At 45.9% G+C, this 22203-nt stretch overlaps 2 protein-coding genes across 2 annotated transcripts; one reads left to right on the top strand and one right to left on the bottom strand.

Moving 5' to 3' along the window:
• Positions 1–281: 281 nt before the first annotated feature.
• On the bottom strand, positions 282–3347 carry LOC139327839 (retinol dehydrogenase 7-like). Its single transcript, XM_070957843.1, has 5 exons — positions 3328–3347; positions 2122–2436; positions 937–1195; positions 683–846; positions 282–598 (listed from the first exon to the last, which is right to left on the bottom strand). The coding sequence occupies exons 1-5, from the start codon at positions 3332–3334 to the stop codon at positions 375–377; spliced, it is 969 nt and encodes a 322-aa protein (XP_070813944.1). The 5' UTR covers positions 3335–3347; the 3' UTR covers positions 282–374.
• Positions 3348–7657: 4310 nt separating this feature from the next.
• abcb11b (ATP-binding cassette, sub-family B (MDR/TAP), member 11b) lies at positions 7658–20089 on the top strand. The gene is made up of 28 exons (XM_070957629.1): positions 7658–7736; positions 7847–7865; positions 8498–8527; positions 8611–8662; positions 8740–9026; positions 9110–9197; positions 9856–9989; positions 10076–10247; positions 10333–10457; positions 10531–10705; positions 11020–11133; positions 11239–11349; positions 11456–11581; positions 11980–12183; positions 12272–12442; positions 12524–12725; positions 12808–12871; positions 13254–13374; positions 13534–13704; positions 13932–14036; positions 14335–14496; positions 14648–14851; positions 15488–15729; positions 16135–16291; positions 16593–16790; positions 17869–18075; positions 19243–19389; positions 19797–20089. The coding sequence occupies exons 1-28, from the start codon at positions 7658–7660 to the stop codon at positions 19995–19997; spliced, it is 4068 nt and encodes a 1355-aa protein (XP_070813730.1). The 3' UTR covers positions 19998–20089.
• Positions 20090–22203: the final 2114 nt, after the last annotated feature.

Raw genomic sequence — 22203 nt, 5'->3', positions numbered from 1 at the left:
CATAGTCCTGCTATAAGTGTACTCCATATCAAGTCTGGATCAGGCTGCTTTTTATGACTCTTTAACCTTTCATCCCAACCTATCATCAAGGCAGAGAACATCAGTCTGTCAATAATGTGGCCTTTGAAATACTAAGTTCCCCTGCATGTCAGAAAAGCAAGTCTACAGAAAATAAACAGAAGGGAGACGGACAAAGAGCTTCTTTAAATTGTGTTGTTTATGTCACAGAAGTACTCCATGATTGCCTTTGAGCTAAATACAGGCTACGGAAAAAGTGCATGTGAATAAGGCTTCAATCGGGATGACAGTGATTTCACTGGTGAGCTGATGCTGTTTGCATAAAATCTACACAAATGGACAAGAACGAGCAAGATTTATTGCTTCTGCTTGCCAACAGGAATGGCTTCTTTGGCCATGATGTAGTCAGAGACACAGGTTGGCATGTAGGACAGCGGCAGCCAGAAGAACTTGGCGTCCCAGCCGGGGGAGTAGCGGGTGCGGGGCCGGACGGCGGACACAGCGTGCTCCATGCAACTGACCACCTTCATCAGATCTGCATCACTCATCTTGGTAACTTTGCCTGAAACTACATCCAGCGCTAGGAGGCAAAGTGAGTGGAATAAATGAACAGATGAACTGAAGACAAACACAGAAATGAAGGAAAAAGGTGATCCAAACTTACCCCTTTGGAGATACTCAGGTCCATAGTCGTCTTTGACCTCCTGGGGAAGTCTTTCCCACAGCAGCTTCACATTTTTGCAGAGGAGATCAGCGTCAGTCACGGCTGTTTTGAAGAAGCCTGGCTCAATGCAGAGGACTTTGACACCGAAAGGCAACATATTTAACCTGGCAAAAAATTTCATTTCAGTGCTTGAGTCCAAACCATGTCCATGTTGACATTCTCCCCAATAATTGATGGTGTGAGTTAATGTTCACCTGAGACTGTCATTGAAAGCCTCCACGCCGTACTTGGAGACAGCGTACGGGCCTCCTACAACACTGATCCTCCCAAACACACTGGCCACGTTGACCACCCTTCCGCAGGCCTGCTTAATTAGCGGCAGGACGCTCAGGGTCACCGAGATCACCCCATTCAGGTTCACGTCCAGCATGGACTTGTAATCATCGATGGTCAGCCAATCACACGGAGCAGAGGGCAGTGATACACCTGCGTTGTTTACTACAGCCCATAAGCCTTTGAGGGTCACAGGAAGACACCCAGTCAATAAAACCAGTTTCAACACTCTGACCTTTTCACCTGCGCAAACAAGCTTCAGGAGAGGACGAGCGAAGCATGCGCTGAACGCAGGACAGACGAGATGAATGAGTAATGAGCTGGCTGCTTGCTGCTATCAGTGTGTGCTGGTTAAATGTTTGACATGTGTGATTTTAGGATATCTAACACAGCAGTGTTGTACAGAGCCAAACAATGAAAGGCAAACACTTTGGCTGGTTACTGAACCAGAGCAAATCTCCAGCAGCGCCGTCAAACTCCCACTGAAAGAAAATCAGTCGTTCCAACCTTAAATGGAAGAAAGACTTAAGAAACCAGACTCTACATGTGAGGTACAGTATTATTCACTGAGTTAAATGCTAACATCAGCAAGCTAACATGCTCAGAATGACATTCCTAACATGCTGATGCTACGTTAAAATCCATCCATTATCTATACCGCCTATCCCTTTCGGGGTTGCGGGGGGCTGGAGCCAATCCCAGCTACAATGGGCGGGAGGCGGGGTACACCCTGAACCGGTCGCCAGCCGATTGCAGGGCCACATGCAATGACAAACAAACATTCACACTCACACTCACACCTACGGACAATTTTAGAGTCATCAATTAACCTAATGAGCATGTTTTTGGTCTGTGGGAGGAAGCCGGAGTACCCGGAGAGAACCCACGCATGCACGGGAAGAACATGCAAACTTCACACAGAAAGGCCCCGCCTGACCCGGGGATCGAACCGGCAACCTTCTTGCTGTGAGGCACGCGCACTACCTGCTGCACCACCGTGCAGCCTACGTTAAAATTTAAAATTTAAAAACTTTAATAAAAGTCATGACAATGCATGCAACAGTTCTCGAGATATTTCAGTGTGGACCAATAAAAACTCAACTCACCGCGCTCCCCCACCTTGTCCTTGATCATCGCTGCAACTTTGTGAACGCTGTCCTTGGAGCGAACATCCAGGTGAACTGTGGTCAGGTTGCTGGAGCAGGACTTCTTCAGATCCTCTTCTCCCTTCTCGGTGAAACACGAGGCGATCACTCTGAAGCCCTGCTTGTCCAGATGGCGGGCCAAGAGGTTGCCGAAGCCAGAGTCGCAGCCTGTGATGTACACATACTTGCTGCCCTTGTCGGAGACCCTGGGCAGCTCCCTGACCCAGCGGTACAGGTAGAAGAAAACCACCAAGCCCAGGAGGAACAGGTACATGACTACAAGGACAAAGAGGACAAACTGTCTCCAGTTCTCACCACGCTGAGCTGAGTAAACCAGTATGATGCAACACAATGTTATGCAAGACTTTGACTTGAGCACTGGTGGACTGTCATTATGGACACTTCTCTTCTATGAGTCCTGCACTTCAGGTAATAGACAGCGATAGAGTGCTGATTGATGCACATCTGCTGCTGCACTGAACTCTGGCCTGCAGCTGGGTTGCTTTTATTTAGCCCCCGTGAGGTGGAATAGTGCATTAATGGCTTGCTGTTGTCTAATCTGATATTCGCATAATTGGTTAAATCTATGCGTAAAATAAGCTGATAAATAAGGCGCTGATGATCTGATCATCACGTCGAAACACGCTGACTATGAGGAGGTGAAGACGAAGAGCATCAGACGAGAGCAAAACAATCAGCGAACAATCACATGACCCCTTAAGTCAGGGTTTGAATCCTGCTGCAGAAAATGAGAGAAAAAGTGAAGTCTGATTGAACTCATTTTGTCTCCTTTGATGTCATGTTGGAAAGCCAGCCTGACTGCAGCCTCTCGGCTGGCGGAGCTCCATGTCACCATGACACATCTTACGCCCCTTTGACTCTGAAATAACTTGAAAATGGTGCAACAGCAGGTGAAAATCCAGACATTTCTGCCCAAGCTCCTCACAACGCCTCTGCCACATTACACAACCTGCTCATGAAGTCAGAGTTCAGTAACCTGAGGTTCCTGAGGAGGAGCAGATCCACATGCTGCTCAGAGGTCCTTCATGGACATCTGTGTGGACAGAAACTCCCCCAAACTAACTCACTGTTCTTCTATCTGTCATTAAAGCTCGGGCCTAGCTAGAATAAACAAAACCGAATCATGAACATGAGCTCTCCTCTTACCTGGCATGCAGAGGTCTTTGTGGACTGTTTCAGTGTGGCCAGCTTCCCGCATGGAAGGGTTAGCCCCCATCCAGGAATAGAGAGAGTGGGAGGTGCATGATCACCAGTGAGCAACATGCGCCCCCTGTTGGCAGGAGAAGTCTGCAGCCTGACAGTGACGCGGAAAATCAATAAATAAAACTAGAAATGAAAAACTCTGTTAGACTGATTTATAGATTATATTAAGTTATTAAGTTATATTACATTGATATTGTATCACACTATATTGCTATATTTAATCTTATACTATATTCCCAGTCCATATTATACTGCATATATATATCATGTTAATATGTTACAGGCCACTGTTTATTACATACACCAGATCATGCCATAATACAAACACTGTCACTTTTGCCTTGTAAAACTCTTATATTCCCTCTATATATCTATACACTTCTCACTATTTATTCTTTCTGTATCTCATTTCTATTTATTTATTTGCTCATTTACTTATGTATTTCTTCCTCCTTTATGATAATGAGGGAAGGTGTCAGGCATTCGTTGCGGTCCCTCCTGGTTCTCATTGGCCGATCAGTCATGAATACATGAGACTCAAGTACAGACTGATGTGTTGATTATTAGTGTGAATTCCTCGTCTGACATTTTTGGCTTAAATCAGTTGCCACAGTTGTCAAGACGCCATCTGTGCATGCTGGCATGGCGCTCCTGATCTCTGATAAACATTATAGATAGTAAGTGGAAACGAGCTTTTGTTTTCTCCTGATGACGGTTTGATTATCTCCTTATCTTGGGAAACTGCCTTTTTTTCTCAAGATAACAAGATAAATTAACCTGTTATCGCAAGAAAACAGGTTTTGTTTTTTGTAAGATAATGAAACAATTAACTTGTGATCTCAAGATAACGGCATTAAAAACAAAATAACTGAAAGCACAGCTGTTCTCTATAGAAGCTTTGGCTTTTTGGCTTAAAATAAGTTTTGGCAGGTTGATTATTTTGGTTTTGTCAGGATCATTTTTCCACTTGGTTGTTGTAGTGCTCACTTTGGTCAAAAGAAGCTGAAGTACACCAGTATTTAGGACTAAAAGCTTCCGTAGTTCTGTAGCGTGAACAAAGCTGGGTACTTGAACGCACCTTCAGAGGGCTCATAACATGACGACTGTCAGTTTTTAAAAATTATATTCAGCATTATATGACCTCCCCTTGAGTTGTAATGCTCCTTTCTATTTGAAATTAAACATGTATTTTTCCATTTTTAATCACTAGTGAGCAGAAGAACAAGCTTGACCACAAACCTGACACATAGCATCACCTCATATAGCGGTTAGCCTAGCATGGTGTTAGCAAACTACTGACTACTTAGACTTCCAGCAGATAAGGAACAACACTTCGGCCACATTGGAGTTGTGTTTCTGGCCCCCTGATGAAATTCAAGTCCAGTATTCACTGACTGTTTAGCTTTTGTTTGCTGTCCACCAGCTCCTGGAGACATATTAGCTCTTTAGCTTGTTAGCTGTTGAGCAGGACAGAAGCTAGCTGCTAGCGGTGGTCTGTCTGTAGAGGTGCTGGGTTGACTTTCATTTCCTTTCACACCTTCAGAGTTAAATTTGGGCCTCTTCTTGCCGCTCAGTGACAGCAGCTATGACTGACTGATGTCAAACTTTTACATAAATCCCCAAACAGGCTGTGAACGCTGAAGTTAGTGCGAGCAATGCTAATAGAAAAGGGAAAATAAGCTGCTTCCTATTAGGAATATTCCCACCTCATTTGTCTTAGTGTGTCAACGGTCACCTGAAGCTTTGCCAGCTTTCTACCACAAGGTGACAGCAGTGTTATTTGGTGTTTCCTGTCCTGTTGTCCAGGTGCTGCCTTCAAGTGCCCTTTATGCACATGCTTCAGGCCTGTATTTGATGTTCTGGAAGAAAACAGAGCACAGAAATACACAACATTACACTCCACAGTGCTGCTAAATAAAATAAAGTAACAAAATACACAGACACACAATTTGCTGTCAGCCGTTGACACTATCAGGGATTGTGTGCATTCAGTGTATAATATCTATATTTCTTGATTGTTCTGGAGTCAGCACAGCTCTCTTTAGGTTGGCTTAACACAACATTCATGCATGGCAACAATTCAAGATGAACTTTCTTGAAATGGTGCTTTCTAAAAACACAGAATGTGCTTTTAGTGCGTGACAATAAGACAAATCACAGCTGTTTTTAAAAGGCTGTTTTTCTTTTATAGTTAATCTCATTCTGAACTCTTCAGACGGTAGAACGAGGGTTCATAAACCACGCTACCATTTCTAAAGTTGCGTCATATTATCATGTCCTCCTCTGGAGAAACCCTGCATTTTGGATGTATGTTCACCATCTTTCTCTCTGTAGTTTCCTGACAGCATTTGAAGGCAGCAGTGAATGACCGACGGTACACGACCACCAGCGAGCAATCAATTGTTTTCATTTGTAAGCACGAAGGCCCAATCAGTCACCTTCATCACAGTATAGACAGCCAGCAGTGCACTCTCACACACAACTGAAGGCTCGGATTTATAAATAAATTAAGCATTTTGTGTGAGCCTCAAATGATTAAAATCTAAAATACAGGCCTATTGTACTCTTGTTTTTTTTTACTTTAATGATATAAACAAACCGACGGCAGAAAACATTTATATTAGATTTAGCTGTGGTTCACAATTTGGACTTCCAAGAGGAACACTCAGTCCAAACAAACTGCACACAGGCGGGAAACCTGCACCCTAATTTCATTTTTAATCACCTGTCAGCACGCAGCAGACAAGAGAATGAGCCGAAAAGTCTCTTAGGGTTAACAAACACTCAGCTGACACTTTTAATTTATCGTTAAGATCACAATCAACCGTCGCTGAGCCCGTTTCGGGTGTGTGTTTATCTGAATTTGCTCAGCAGTATGAAAATCTTCTAGTTGTTGCATTCAAGATGAAAAAATAAGTATGTGCAACATGAAGCTGACCAGGAAGTCGAGTTGCAGGAGGGCAACGACCTCGAGTACATGATGAATGTCAACACACACTTTATATTGATAACTGCCGCCCAACAAGCCTGCTGAAGAGTAGAATAGAACAAAAACAGCACCTAAATCGATAACACATGAAGCTAAATTGGGCTTTATGTCCATTAAACACAACACTGGACAAGTTTTAGAGTTTTAATTTTCTCATATTTCTTTCAATGCTTTTGACACTTTTGAGCTAATTTTCCTTCTGGTTCACTCGGGGTGTTTGGCTTTGGACATTTCTTTTGCAGTGCAATGAAAACACAATAGTAATCCCAACTGTAAGTGAATTTATTAAATCAAGTGATCTGCAAATTGCAGGTAGAGCCATTGTTATTAGTCCAGTGAAGCTGTAACAGCCTTGTTTTTAAAGGGCAGCTCTCAGCTTGCTTGAGTTACCCAAGTAATTGAAGAATTGTTCAACTAAAGCCGCGCTCGTCGCTTAAGTCCTATTAATCCCTGCACAAATCAGGACCTTATGAAGCTTCAGGGTCCAACAAATCATTTCAAGCCTTGGAGAAATAAGCCCTTTCTGCAGGCCAAACACTCCAAACACCATTTGTCAGTGCTGAAGCAGTTTGGGTTATGCTGCTTCCAGTTGATTAGTATTATGCGCCTGGCTGATGGGCAAGCTGGCGTAATAATCCAGTGTACCATAGCACCAAGCAAGCAAACAACTGGACAAGGTTTTCATGTTTGGAGCCTTACACAAAGAGCTCATTAGCACGACTCATAAACTGACATCTAAGGAAGATTCAGTGTCCTCTGGGCGACACAGTCACCAGTGAGGAGCCCCGTTCGCCCAGTGAGGATGCAGAAACAGTGGAATGTTTGCCCGCCGGGGTCAGTGGCCTTTACGGCAGCACAAACCGACAGGACACTTACCCTCAAACTAAGCACCCTGACCCTGAGCTCCAACCAAGCCCAGCCGTGTTCAATAAGAGCACGTGAATATCCGCCAGTGTGTCGCTGGAGGACATCACGACTGCATGTGTGGATTCTTGCTGCAGGAGTGCTGCTTCACTTTCCGTTTGTTTGAACTCATGATTAGTGTCAGTCAAGGATAAGAACGACAGTTTTCTCTGAGAGAAGGACTCGTGCAGGTAAGTTTCTCATGTTTAAGCGGACTCGTAATCAAAAGCCTTATTTTTCCTGGAAAGCAGATGACTGCTAAGAAGAATAAACGTGCTCTCAAGTGGGATTTAAATTTTGACGTGACTGTCACACTCTAATTATTCTGCTTTTTGGACATCTGAAATGCGCCTTCATTTTGCTTTTCCTAGATGAGTCAACATGCCGTCGGGATCAGTGAAACTGCAAAGCATTAAAAAACTGGGACAGGAGAACCACAGCTATGACTTCTCAGACGAAGGTAATGCAATATCATGTTTAATCTGCAGACTGTCAGATGCTCCGATCATATAGAGTTTCAGCTACAGATGTCAATTATAAACAAATTTCTTTTCTACTCTTGTGTTGCAGAACCATCTGGCCCCAACATGTAGGTATTCTCAGAGTGTTTCATGAATGCATTTTTAGGAGATCACCTTGGATTACTGTTTTAGGATCTACAAATGACTTTTTACAAGTAATACTCAACTGTTTTTACTCTGGGGTTTGGTGTCGGCACTGATGTTCTGCAAAGACTACATCAGTTTTAATATCTGTGCACGGTGCCACAACTTAAATCCAACCACCAGTTAGCCAGAAAAAGCAGCTGGCTCAGGCTCAGCTATTCAGTAGCTAGAAAGAGAGTTTTCTAGTAAATGGAGTTCAATGACCTTGGCCATGTGTACTTGTGTATGTGTACTGCATGTGTGTACTTGAGGCCAGTGTACATGCATTTATTCCGGCTTCAAAACACAGAATGTTTAAGTAATTAGAATAATAATGCTTGAGTTATGATGGCTGAACGCAAGCAAGAAAACACAATGAAATCTGGTGAGTTAAGCTCTCAGGGCCACCGTATTCATCAGCTGAATTAAAGCTGCTGTACATGCATGAAGTTAGCTCATTGATGATCTATTAAGCAGTGACTCGCGACTCATGGAAATCATCATGCAGCTTTTAGAGAGTGCTGCAGGGTGTGGTGACATGTTCGGCTCACACTGGGTTCTGTCTTCCTCCACGCAGGAAGGTCCCAGCCTCCAAGGACAACGAGAAGTGAGTAAAACAAAGCAATAAAGGCCGCAGCTACTTTTTCCACATTTATCCCACATAAAGACTGATTGATTGATTCCAAACAGGGGTGCAGAAAATGCAGAGCAACCAGCCATCAGAGTTGGCTTCTTCCAGCTGGTAAAACACCTTTGCAGATTTCATCCTGTGTAACTCCCCCTTTGCCGGTGCTACTGTAATGCAAGCGTGTGTTCCAGTTCCGCTTCGCCACGTGCCACGACGTGCTGATGATGGTGGTGGGCAGCGTGTGCGCGGTGCTGCACGGCTCGGCCCAGCCCCTCATGCTGCTGGTGTTCGGCATGCTCACCGACACCTTCGTCAATTACGACATCGAGCTGAACGAGCTGAGCGACGAGAGGAAGGAGTGCGTGAACAACACGATCCAGTGGAAGAACCAGTCCGCCCTGATGGCGCTGCTGGACCAGTCAGACTGGAGCTCCGTGAACACTTCAGCGCTGGGGATGCTGAGGGTCAGGTCGTGTGGGTGAGTGGGCCGTGAGACATACCTGAGGTGGTCTTCTTCAACCATCAACATGTCACATGAAACTCATTTACTGTGTCTTTCAGGATCCTCGACATTGAACATGAAATGACTCAATTCGCCTTCTATTATGTTGGAATTGGACTAGCTGTGTGCGTGCTGGGATACTTTCAGGTTGGTCTTGAACTCGCCATTATTTCTTTTTTCCACACAAAGAGGCGCATCTACAATTAGATTAGTCTGTTATCCTTGAAACCTGTTAAATTCAATCAGCATGGCACAGTTTGATCCTATCTGACGATGAAGTGCAGCCTCCTCCTGCAGCCCGCATTCTGCCTGCAAGCTCCTTTTTCTTTTAAATGATGTTAACTGCATGGCAACAGATTTCCTGCAAATAGTCATCTCTTCTCTTCTCTCAGGCTATTTCCCACAGTCCCTAAACACTGCAGGTATTCCGCCTTTCATGACAACCCCGACACCCCACTAATGAACAATTACAGGCCTGAATCCAACCTGCGTTTATGAGTAAAATCATTGAAAAAGCTCTTTTTCTAACCACCTTCTGTACCACTTGGAGGCTTTCTATGATATTTCTCCGCAGACGGAGGTAAAAATCCTTTCCATATTGGAAAATTGAGGAAAACTGAACTGAGTCATAGTTGAATATGAGTCAGAATATGCTAATCTTCATCATGTGAAGTGGGTGTAGTGCCTCTTCACTTTTCATCCTTCAAAAGGAGGTCAAAGGTCAGGGCTCTGATGCCACCCTCTCACCCCGCTTGCTTGTATATCTGACAATAAACAGATCCCAGAATAACCTCTTTTACGACAGATCTCCCTGTGGGTGACGGCCGCCGCCAGGCAGATTCAGCTCATCAGGAAAATGTACTTCAGCAAAGTGATGAGGATGGAGATCGGCTGGTTCGACTGCACCTCTGTGGGGGAGCTCAACACTCGCATGTCGGAGTGAGTGGGACAGAGGCCGCGTGATTTCCGTCTCACGGAGCGTTTCGCTGTATTGGCAGGTTACAGTGCTTGTATCTGTCTTGCAGTGATATCAACAAGATCAACGATGCCATTGCGGATCAAGTCGCCATTTTTTTGCAGCGCTTCACCACGTTTGTGTGTGGCTTCTGCGTTGGCTTTGTGAAAGGATGGAAGTTAACGCTCATCATCATCGCAGCAAGTCCACTGATCGGGATCGGAGCTGGTTTTATGGCGATGGTGAGACTTGATTTAACCTCACTTGACTTTAGCAGCTTTGTCGCGTCTTCTCCGTCAGCTTTGCTTCGCTCTGCCTTTCCTCTAGTTTGTGGCCAAGCTAACAGGGATGGAGCTGCAGGCCTACGCCAAAGCTGGAGCCGTGGCCGACGAGGTCCTCTCGTCTATCAGGACTGTGGCTGCTTTTGGCGGAGAGTTAAAAGAAGTGCAAAGGTAAAATCTGCCAGACGCACGTTGAAGTGTACACGTAAACAGAGCCGAGGTGAGCTCCGCTCCTCGTCTACAGGTACGACAGGAACTTGGTCTCGGCGCAGCGCTGGGGCATCAGAAAGGGTCTGATCATGGGCTTTTTCACCGGATACATGTGGCTGATCATCTTTCTGTGCTATGCTCTGGCCTTCTGGTATGGCTCCGGTCTGGTGGTGGACACTGAGGAGTACTCACCAGGAACGCTACTGCAGGTATCACACTGACAACACACGCATTTCTTAGATCAGCACCGCAGGAAAAATGATTCTTTCCTGTCGGATTTCAGCATCTGGTTTAATTTGTGATCCTCTTGGTGTTTCATCTCCTATAAGCACCCTTTGAATTCCTTTGTTTAGCTTCTATCACGCACGTGGAAAAAACACACAAGAAAGATGAAATCTCTGAAAAATAATCACATGTAGAATTTCACCACCATCCTGTGCAAATCCAAGTCTGTCACACGTGCAGCATGTTTGTGCAGGGCAGGAAGGTTTGCAGCTCTAACATACTGACCTCTTCACTCCAGGTGTTCTTCGGTGTTTTGATAGCAGCCATGAATTTGGGGCAGGCCTCCCCATGTCTGGAGGCCTTCGCTGCAGGTCGTGGAGCTGCGACCATCATCTTTGAGACTATCGACAGAGTGAGAATACCTGATGTTACAACTTAGCACGTTTCCGGTCCTTATAATTGACTTTATTTTCACAGGAAATCACGGCTCCTCGTTGACGAGTCTCTTTTTTCGCAGGAGCCTGAGATTGACTGTTTATCTGAGGCCGGTTACAAGCTCGACAGGGTCAAAGGAGACATTGAGTTTCACAACGTGACCTTCCACTACCCCTCCAGACCTGAAGTCAAGGTACTTGCGTGCTTCTGCATTTGTTACCATGAATAACTGAGGGCATATTTTAATTTCTGGAAGCAGTTTCAGCGGTGTTCTCTGCTGTCATGTGATCTCTCCTCAGATCCTGGACCAGCTCAGCGTTGCAGTGAAGTCGGGGGAGACCACAGCGTTCGTCGGCCCGAGCGGAGCCGGGAAGAGCACGGCTGTTCAGCTCATCCAGCGCTTCTACGACCCCAAGGAGGGAATGGTGGGTTTGACTTTTGTCAACTCCTGAGATGAAAGACTCCCTCGACACAATAAAGCCGCCGCCCCCTCCCTTTTAAGCTTTTATTCCAGTCATTTCAAAAATAACCATCCCCCGAGGGTGATAGAAGTACATGATAATCTCTTTCATTATTCAGCCAATGAGTCCTAACAGCCTCATTTTTCACTTTTACTGGAATTAAAGGTCTTTGCACACCTTACTTTCTTCCTCTCTGCTTCCAGAGGAGGAAATAGCCACTTACAGCACAATGGAGGTTGTGCACAAGACTAACAGCCGCACAATGTGAAAGTCGCTGCAGAAAAACACACCCCACACACATTATAGCTGCAGAGCACTTTAAAAGCATCATCCATCAAAACCGTTTGTGCGCTGCGTCTCAGGTGACCCTCGACGGCCATGACATCAGAGGGCTGAACATCCAATGGCTGCGCTCGCTGATTGGCATCGTGGAGCAGGAGCCTGTGCTCTTTGCCACCTCCATTGCTGAGAATATACGTTATGGTCGACCCAACGTCTCCATGGATGACATCATCACTGCGGCAAAGGAGGCCAACGCTTTCAACTTCATCATGGACCTGCCGCAGGTGAAGCAGCAGCGTTCAGCATTCAACCGTATACATGTGCAATAAAGCACACGTTTCATGACTTTGCCCGCCATTTTGAATCTGACAGAAATTCGACACCTTGGTGGGTGAAGGCGGAGGTCAGATGAGCGGCGGTCAGAAGCAGCGCATCGCCATCGCTCGCGCGCTGGTCAGGAATCCTCGAATCCTGCTGCTGGACATGGCGACCTCTGCGCTTGACAACGAGAGCGAGGCTGTGGTTCAGGAAGCTTTGGATAAAGTGAGTCTGATGAGTCTGTGATCAATTAATCATCCTGGGTTTATCTAGCGAGGCGAGAGAGGCTAAAACGTTTGGTCGCAGGTACGAATGGGTCGCACCACCATCTCGATCGCCCACCGGCTGTCCACCATAAAGAACGCCGACGTGATTGTCGGCTTTGAGCACGGCCGAGCTGTGGAGAAGGGCAAACACGACGACCTGCTGGAGAGGAAGGGGGTCTACTTCACTCTGGTCACCCTGCAGAGCCAAGGAGACAAGGCCCTGAACGAGAAGGCTCGACAGAGTAGGTCCAGATCCACCCACGTGCAGCGACTTTAAGGCTTACTGATTGTGATCATTACCCTTTATTGCATCTCTTGCATTAGTGAGTGACAAAGAAGAGGAGTCAGGGAGGCTCTCCAGAGCAGGCAGCTACCGTGCCAGTTTGAGGTATTACACAAACACGTTCCCAATCGCCCCCTGCCCTTTAATCACTTGCTCGTTTGCTCGCTTGTGTATAATACCCATTTACTTGGTCCTGACTGTGCATCTAAACACAATTATTACAGCAGTCATTTTGTGGCTGAAATGGAGCTGTCATGGCAGAAACTGGTACCTTCATTTACTTAATTACCCTTTTAAATTTACTTTGACATTTGGAGCGTTTCGCTGACACTGTCATCCAGAGCCACTTACAAATGGTGAACAACAGAGGAGGCTTGAGGTCCTCTGTCGCCGCCGTTACAAGCATCCAGTAATGAGTGCACGCGTCCATATTCCTGTGCACGAAGTGATGGATTACAGCAGCTCAGAAACTTGCTCATTTTTGTAGAAACTCGATCCGCCAGCGGTCCCGATCGCAGCTGTCCAACCTGATCCCGGAGTCCTCTGTGTCCATTGCTGGAGAGGTCGGCCCCAGAGCCTACACTGCGTTACAGGCGGACAAATCCAAGGTCTGTGTGTGTGTGTGTGCGCGCATGCATTTTTATATGTGGGTGGTTGCTAGAAATGTTCCAGTAAGATGTTTTTTTTTCATATCAATCCTCAGAGAGCACGTACAGTAAATTGTTAATGGGTTCCTGCTGATGTGTGTTTGTCTGTGTGACGCTCAGAGTGCCATCCCGGAGGACGACGATGACGAACTTGTGGAGCCCGCTCCAGTCGCCAGGATCCTGAAGTACAACGTACCCGAGTGGCCCTACATGCTTTTTGGATCCATCGGAGCGGCCATCAATGGAGGAGTCAACCCCGTCTACGCTCTACTGTTCAGTCAAATCTTGGCGGTGAGGTTCAAGCTCTCATCACGCGTCACTTCAAGCGTAGCGCCACCCAGTGGTGGACACAGCGACAGCAACAACAGATCTAGGATCTGGGGTGCTGTGTGGGTGCACGCCTTTAAACTGCTATTTTCTATTTTTTTGTCTGATATGACAGTAAGCCAAATAAAGTCTTTATATCTACATAGAAACTGCATGATGGTCTGTACTGACATGTTTTTCTGTGTGCGCAGACCTTCTCAATAACAGATCCTGCGGTTCAGAGGAGGCAGATTGATGGCATCTGCCTGTTCTTCGTCATGGTCGGCGTGGTCTCTTTCTTCACCCAGATGCTGCAGGTGGAGTCTGCTTTAGCACGACTGATTGCTTTGGTGCTGCTGCTGCTTTTACCTCCCGCTTGTGTTCAAGGTTGAGTAAAGTCACAAGAGGCCGCCTTTATTTTGGAAAATGAGTGCCTTCTGTGGATGAAAGATTGTCCTACGTCCTGCTAAGCTGTTCTATAATTGAGTCATGAGTTCTGGGCCCCTGGTGCAGAGAGATGGCAAAGACGCTGAAAATGACATTATGTTGAAGATCACTGCGGTGGTCTTTAATAAAATACTTCCTGTGTGTGTGTGTGTGTGTGTGTGTCACCAGAGTTACGCCTTCTCAAAGTCTGGGGAGCTGCTGACCCGCAGATTAAGGCGGCTCGGCTTCCACGCCATGCTGGGGCAAGAGATCGGCTGGTTCGATGATCACAGAAACAGCCCCGGAGCTCTGACCACACGTCTGGCAACCGACGCCTCACAAGTTCAAGGAGTGAGTTCCAGCCTCAGTGCACAAAGATAACCATTCTGAAAAATCAGCGATAAAGTTTTATATTATACTGTATTATACTGACACGTTACATCCCGACGTGACGATAAAGCTCAGCCCAGTCACACGACTCCTTTTCCACTCGTCCTCTCAGGCCACGGGCTCGCAGATCGGCATGATCGTCAACTCCCTGACCAACATCGGCGTGGCCGTCCTCATGTCCTTCTACTTCAGCTGGAAGCTCACGCTGCTCATCCTGTGCTTCCTGCCGTTCATCGCTCTGTCAGGTGGCTTCCAGGCCAAGATGCTGACAGGGTTCGCGAAGGAGGACAAGCAGGCCATGGAGGCGGCCGGACAGGTCGCGTATTGTTGGTTTCTACTGTACAACTTCAGCATCTTCTCTGTCACAATAATGAGTGACAAGTCAAAAGCATCATCTCAATAATCCTGACTTATCCACTGACAGCAGATAAGAGACAGCTTAACAACAGTGTCTATTTTAGGCTCCAGGTTTCAGCTCTCTCTCTCATCGCTGCAGCTCCACAGCCCCGCAGCTCAACTCAGATCCTGGTACAATAGCATTTTATTAGGGGCTCCTGTAATTTGCCAAGTTAGGAACGGAGCTAACAATGTCAGGCTCGATTCCTGCTGGCGCCACCCGTGCTCAAAATGCAGTTATGGTACTGAAACACGCAGCGGAGGAAACCTCAGGACAGTACAGTGAAAGCAAGAAAGTTCACAATCAAAGAGTCAATTTACGATGAACTTTCTTGAGCTATCTTCATCATCCCGCCGCAGTAAACCTCACCCAACCAAACAGAGTAGATTAGAGGAAAGTTTAATGATCCCTATAGGGGCTTACTGCAGCAACAGCAAATGCTTTATCTATATCTTACCCTTCTTTTCACATTAAAAGCACACAAGAATGAGGTGCAGATCAGCTTTTTGCCCATTTTTTGTATCTGATATTAAAATTTCAGCCCTTTACTTGCAGATTTCCGGTGAGGCGCTAAACAACATCCGCACCATCGCAGGCCTGGGCAAGGAGAAGGTTTTTGTGGAGCGGTACGAAGGCCAGCTTGATGCTCCGTATCAAGCCGCCCTCAAGAAGGCCAACGTGTACGGCATCTGCTACGGTTTCGCCCAGTGCATCGTCTTCCTCACCAACTCCGCCTCCTACAGGTTTGGAGGTTACTTGGTGCGACAGGAGGGGCTGCATTTCAGCTTGGTGTTCAGGTGAGAGGAGGTCAGGGCTTCTTGTGTGAAGCATCAGCGTCTGTGCTCACCTCAGTTACCAGTGCATTGTGTTTCCTGTGACTGCTTCACAATAAAAGTGTTCCACCACTTGAAGGCAGTAGGAAATGCTGGGTTAGCATTAGCAGTAGCTGTACATAATGTACAGGAGTCGTTTCCTGTGAATCCGTGTGTGTGAAAGTAAATTGAATCCCACGTGGCAGCTGCTGACTCTGCCACTGCTAATGAAAACTACCTTATAGTACTGATTTCATGAATATTTTAAAAGTGGTAACTCAAAAACAAACAGTTGAACCAGGAGGAGGAGAAAGGATCGGCCCCCGTGGTGAGCCAGCAGAGGTAAAAGAGAGTGATAGATCAGTTACTTTACTCTGGTTTCTCTGGCAGGGTCATCTCAGCCATCGTCACCAGCGGCACGGCCCTCGGCAGAGCCTCGTCTTACACCCCAGACTACGCCAAAGCCAAGATTTCAGCAGCACGCTTCTTCCAGCTGCTGGACCGCGTGCCTCTGATCAGCGTCTACAGTTCAGAGGGAGATAAATGGGTAAGAGGGCGTCTGCTGCGCTGCGTGTGATGTGCCATGAAGCCACACTGAGTGCCGAGCGTGTAAAAAATGAGACATGAGTCAGATTTGTTATTCTTTTATTCATGTTCATTGTTTTTCACATCAATCATGAAAGGGACAGGAGGAGATAAGGAAGGATAGTCAGCTGTTTTATCACTGAAAACACAAAGTACACAAAGCCATTTCAAAGATGTCAATAACAAAGAGCTAAAAACTCTAACCAGCTTTTTAACCTTTGCGCTTTTTCTTCTCTCCCTCCCTCCCGCCGCTGTGTTTTCAGGACAACTTCCAAGGGAACATTGACTTCATTGACTGCAAGTTCACCTACCCCACCAGGCCAGACATCCAGGTGCTGAATGGGCTGAACGTGTCCGTGAAGCCCGGCCAGACGCTGGCCTTTGTGGGCAGCAGCGGCTGCGGGAAGAGCACCAGCGTGCAGCTGCTGGAGAGGTTTTATGATCCAGACCACGGCAGAGTGGTGAGGAGGACAAATACTGCACGTGCACACTGAGTGTATGGAGTGCACGTTGTTAATGGTACAGCTTTTAGGTACCGCCTTTAAAGCACTTCATTTATTCAACAGCTTATAATAACACGTGCAATGCACTGGCAAAATGCTAATCCAATATTAGAAAGTATAATAATTCAACTCTCACAGGAGCTACTTTTACTTTAAGCCAGTGAAACAGCTGTATGCTGTCAGAACATCAGCCTCTGCAGTCGCAGCGTTTTTTTAATCTGTCTCTCACAGGTCCCTCAATTTTGACCTGATATAATGAACATTTTTACATTAACAGATGAGTGCTTGTATGTGAAAGGTGTCGCTTATAGTGATGAATTATCCCCCGACGCTGCAGCTCTACAGAGCGTTTTACCATCTTTCAACTCATTGTTTTGCCATTATGAACCACAGCGTCAAGGATGTAAACACTCCTGCTACACATACATATTGTAGAAAAACATGGAGCTGCACAGGAAGAATCTGGTGAATTCTTTGCATAGTTCAACATGCAGATGAGAAGTCTGACTTCAGATTGTCAGAGCAGCTGCTGACCTTTCTGGAAATGTCAGATATCTCCTTTTGAAATGAAGAAGCCACACGTGTCGGCCGCTCTCGGCGTATCCTCGTGAGGCTCGGCTGTACCTCCTGTGTCACTTTGTTGAAGTAAAATCTGTCATTGGTCAAAGTCAGAGAATAATTGCTGGACACTTGGCGTACCTGAAGTATTTCTGTCTCTTACATGACATCATATATCTATCAGACATTCATGCTGACTCTGCGCTTTATTTTAAACAACCAGGAGGGAGGTTCGCCTTCGTGCCAGTAAGGAACCCCTGCCAAGATTCAAATGGCCTTAATTGAGCTGGAAGTGGTTTGGAAAGGCGTCGTCCTGATTCTCTGTCTGAGATTTAAAAAGGACGGCGTCACCTCTGCATAGTTAGGAGAGAAATTACAGCAGAGATGTTGCTATGACAGCTCATTAGGTGGATTGTATTTCCTGTATTTGATTATTATATTTCTCTCTTCTAACGGTGAAATCGATCTCTTCCTGCAGCTGATTGACGGCCACGACACAAGTCGCGTCAACGTGCCCTTCCTGCGCTCAAAGATCGGCATCGTGTCCCAGGAGCCCATCTTGTTCGACTGCAGCATCGCGGAGAACATCAAGTACGGCGACAACATGAGGGAAATCAGCATGAATGAGGTCATGTCCGCCGCCAAGAAGGCCCAGCTGCACGACTTTGTCATGGCACTCCCTGAGGTACTGTGGACATCCTGGGTGGGGTGTTTTCAGAGCAGGTGTGGCTGAAAAGAGGTTTAGTCAGCAGAGGCGAACACACACTGAGCGCAGGTCATGGGACAGAGGCTGGTGTACCACACACACACACTGGGGTTGATGAGGGACAGGTGTGGCTCCTCAGGTGAGTGTGTCTCATCTCACCACTAGGACTCAACGCCATTACAAGTTTCACCTCTTAAGAGCTTTTCCCAAATCTGCTGAGAGCAAACTTTACGGAGCTGCTGAGAGGACATCCACAGCACCGGGCTGCAGAGGCAGCGGACAGGTCTGCAAATGTGAAATCAAATATTCATCAACGCAGACTAATCTGCCGGCTGATCTGCAGCATGTGTGGGCATCTGGGCAAAATCAAACAGGATGCATTCACTGGTTTGAAATTAGTTCTGACAGCCTGGAGGAAAAAAAACATTTTCATACGACCTGCACAAACCCAGTCGACACAGAAATAAAAAAACCTGAATTTAAAATCAAATGAAATTCATTTAATACAGACCTAAAAGCAGGAAACACGTGGTCACCAGAGATTTGCATGTTTTCAGCACATAAAAGCTTCTGCAAGACCTCCAGGTTGAACTTCTTGGCGAGAGCGGTTAAAAAGTCAAATCCTTTACAAACATTACGAAAGGTTTAACAGCCTCCACAGCAGAAACACGATTAATCAGCTGAAGCTGTCTTTAATATATAAACACATAAAATAAACTTGATATGGCTCCTTTAGATTTGTTTAAATTATGCAGTTATCCATATATCTGCAGTAAGCTAATATCAGGCTGGCAGATTTGTCCTGTGTGTGCAGCAATGCTCTCAAACTTAGCAGCTACAGTACGTTTAGCCATCGGGTGTTTGGGAGAGGTCAGACAGCGTGAGGGCGACATGTGGAAAGTTCCATTAATACAGAGCTTGAGGGAGGAAAGAGGTCTGAAGATGAGAGAGGGAACGTGGCCTCGTGACATTTTGTTGCTGTTTCTTATTGAATCCAGGTAAAAGTCATTATTGCCTGTTCATTTTTTTTTTATGAAGGCTTTTCTTTTCTGAGCTTCAAGACAAATAAGACGTCCAAACGAGGACGCGACTCACCGTAATATTTAGGACGTTTAATATAGACGCTCCTCTTTCTGCCTGCCTCAGAAATACGACACAAACGTCGGCGCCCAGGGTTCTCAGCTGTCTCGCGGACAGAAGCAGCGCATCGCCATCGCCAGGGCCATCATACGTGACCCCAAGATCCTGCTGCTGGACGAGGCCACCTCGGCCCTGGACACTGAGAGCGAGAAGGTACGCTTCATTAAACTGTTTGCTGAATCAACAAACCTCACGGCGGTAGAGTGCAGCTGCTTGATATTCTCCGGGCACACAGAGCAAAGCGAGCCGGCAGTTAATTATTATTATCATCTTTATCATCCATCATATCCATTATTATCTCCAGCAGGTCACAGTTCATACCGAGCCTCCAGTAGAGCCTCTTAAAGATGAAAATGGCCTGTAGGCCCACGCAGTGGCTTTTCCCGCTCAAAAAGGCTGAACCCCGCTGAGGACAAAGAGGCCTCTGCGGCTCACTGATCCTCTGAGGCGTTCTAATGATAGTAATCAACGCATGATTGTGAAATTGCTGTAATTGTGAAGCGATGATGCCTCCCGCCTTCGTGCGCGTCTGTCAGCGATGCTTCATGTGTGTGTTTTAGACGGTGCAAGACGCCCTGGACAGAGCCAGAGAGGGACGGACCTGCATCGTCATCGCCCACCGCCTGTCCACCATTCAGAACTCGGACATAATCGCCGTCATGTCCAGGGGCTATGTGATCGAGAAGGGGGCGCACGACCAGCTCATGAGCCTGAAGGGAGCCTACTACAAGCTGGTTACCACGGGAGCACCAATCAGCTAACTGCTCGGGGAAACAGCCGCCAATTAGCAAGGCAGCCGAGAAGCGAATGTAAGGAGCAGCGTTACTGCTGCATGTAAAGAGAGGCCGGGACTGGAAGTATAACATACACCTGTTCCCTCGTACAGTATTTATTTTAGGTAGGGATTTGTCATGAAGAGAGGGGTGTTGTTAGTCACACACACTATTTTGGGGCACTTTAAGGTACTCATCGTCTGTCAGCTGGAAACGGTTTATTTCTTTCACACTGGGTCTGTTCCAGTTCCCACATTTACAGCCTCGAGCGCTGAAGTGCATGTTCACACCATCAGGTGGCAGAAAGTGTGTCCCACGTTTAAAATGATGCCAACATGCAGCACAGGTAGTCAAAGCTAAGTGTGTCCCACAGTGCTGCATCAAATCAGCCCTTTGGTTCCTGCCAATCTGCCTATAAGCTGGTTTTCTGAATGCAAAAACCGGAAAATTTTTACAGCGTTCATGTCCAAACATGGGGAAGTTATGGCAGAACCTCCATGAATGCTTTTTATTTACTGTAATATAGGAAATTTGTTCTTGCCAAGTGAAAATAAATATGTATATACAAATAATTAAACATTTAATATGTAATTTAATCAATGGTTTTGACAAAATACAGCCTGTCATTCTAGGTATAGTAAAAGGAGTTAAATGAGAGGATGGATAAATATGAAGCTAGAGCCAGCAGGTAATTAGCTTAGCATAAAGACTGGAGGCAGGGGCAAACAGTTAGCTTGGTGCTTCTATTCCTGTGAGCGTTTATGTTTGTGAACGGTGTAAACAAATGAGGTACAACATTTTTGTTCAGAAGAGCTAACTGGGACAGAGCTAGCTAGCTAGCTGTTTGCCCCTGCCTCCAGTCTTAAGGCTAAGCTAAGCTAATGCTGCTGTATCTTCACATTTAGCATACAGACATGACATAGACTGTTCTTTTTAACATTTCATTTGACAGAAATCAAAAATAACATCACGTAATGCCTCTTATGTACAGTAATGCTTCTAGATAATTCCTTTTAATGGCTTCATGAATCGCCCCTGAATGTGTGTTTTTCATGTGATTGCAACTGTAATGCTGTATGGATGCTCCTGTTTTTTTATGCTTTATGTGGAAATTAAATAAAACTATCAAACCGTCTGAGCCTCTTACAGTATCCCCATGGATGTGATGAAGGAGGGATGGCCTCACTTACCAAAGACGTCCCAGTGAGCTCTGTAAACTGCTACATGCTTATGGTCTACACAGGCTCCTGGGCGCCGCTGTCAACACAAAACACACCACACAAGCAGGCGCCTTGAAAAACTGCAGGTGTGGGAGCCGCAGTAAAGCTGTTGCTGATGAAAGCCAGATATTTCCTAGCTTGGAAACATTTATTTATCTTGTGGAGCAATTAAATCATAAACTATCTGGTGTAAACACAAGTGAGTATTTGTGTTTACATGTTCCCCAGCAAAAGAAACACAGAATAAACAGTCTGTTGACATTTTCTCCAACCTACCTGTGTGCAGTCCCGTCAGCCAAATATCTGCTGTCCTTCATCCTTTTGCTGTGCTGTAATGCATTTTAAAAGGAAGGAGCTGCGCACCTGCACAGGTGTTGTCATTTAAGCTAATTAGCCCTCTGCTCAGGCCGATGATGGGCGTGGCTATGCTGCTGGTGCGACAGGAGAGTCAGAGAGATGTCAATCAAATCTGTTCTAATCAATCATTTCAGTGCAAACGCCTGTTTGGCTTTACCACATGTGTCCACGGCCAATTAAGCAAGCTGCTGTGAAACTACCTGGTGGTTCGTTCAAGGACTTTTAACCATATAATAACTGACAGTAAACATGTAAAAGATAATTAAAATGGAAAGAAACGTCAAGCTTCCTTTTTTCTTGCCCGCAAATTGGTAGAAAATGAGAAAAACATCTCTATAATAGCTGACTTTGTTAGCATTAGCTTGATGGCTAAAATGCTACTAACAGAGTTTATACAATGATGCTAAATGGATGATTAGCATTAGCCGCGCTGGCTGCTGCTCAGTGTTTTCAGGTAGAAGCTTTTAAGCTTTATTTTCTAAACTCACTGGAGGTTAATGGGAAACATAAAGCTTTAGATTTTCTATTCCATTTTATTTATTTAACACTTTTATATTGCAGTATTTACGCATTGATTTATTCAGTAGCATATAAGCTCTGCTGCCTTTCATCAGTCT

This window comes from Chaetodon trifascialis, chromosome 24 (genome assembly GCF_039877785.1).
Source record: "Chaetodon trifascialis isolate fChaTrf1 chromosome 24, fChaTrf1.hap1, whole genome shotgun sequence".
NCBI lineage: Eukaryota > Metazoa > Chordata > Actinopteri > Chaetodontiformes > Chaetodontidae > Chaetodon > Chaetodon trifascialis.
This window is presented reverse-complemented; position numbering and strand designations above follow the sequence as displayed.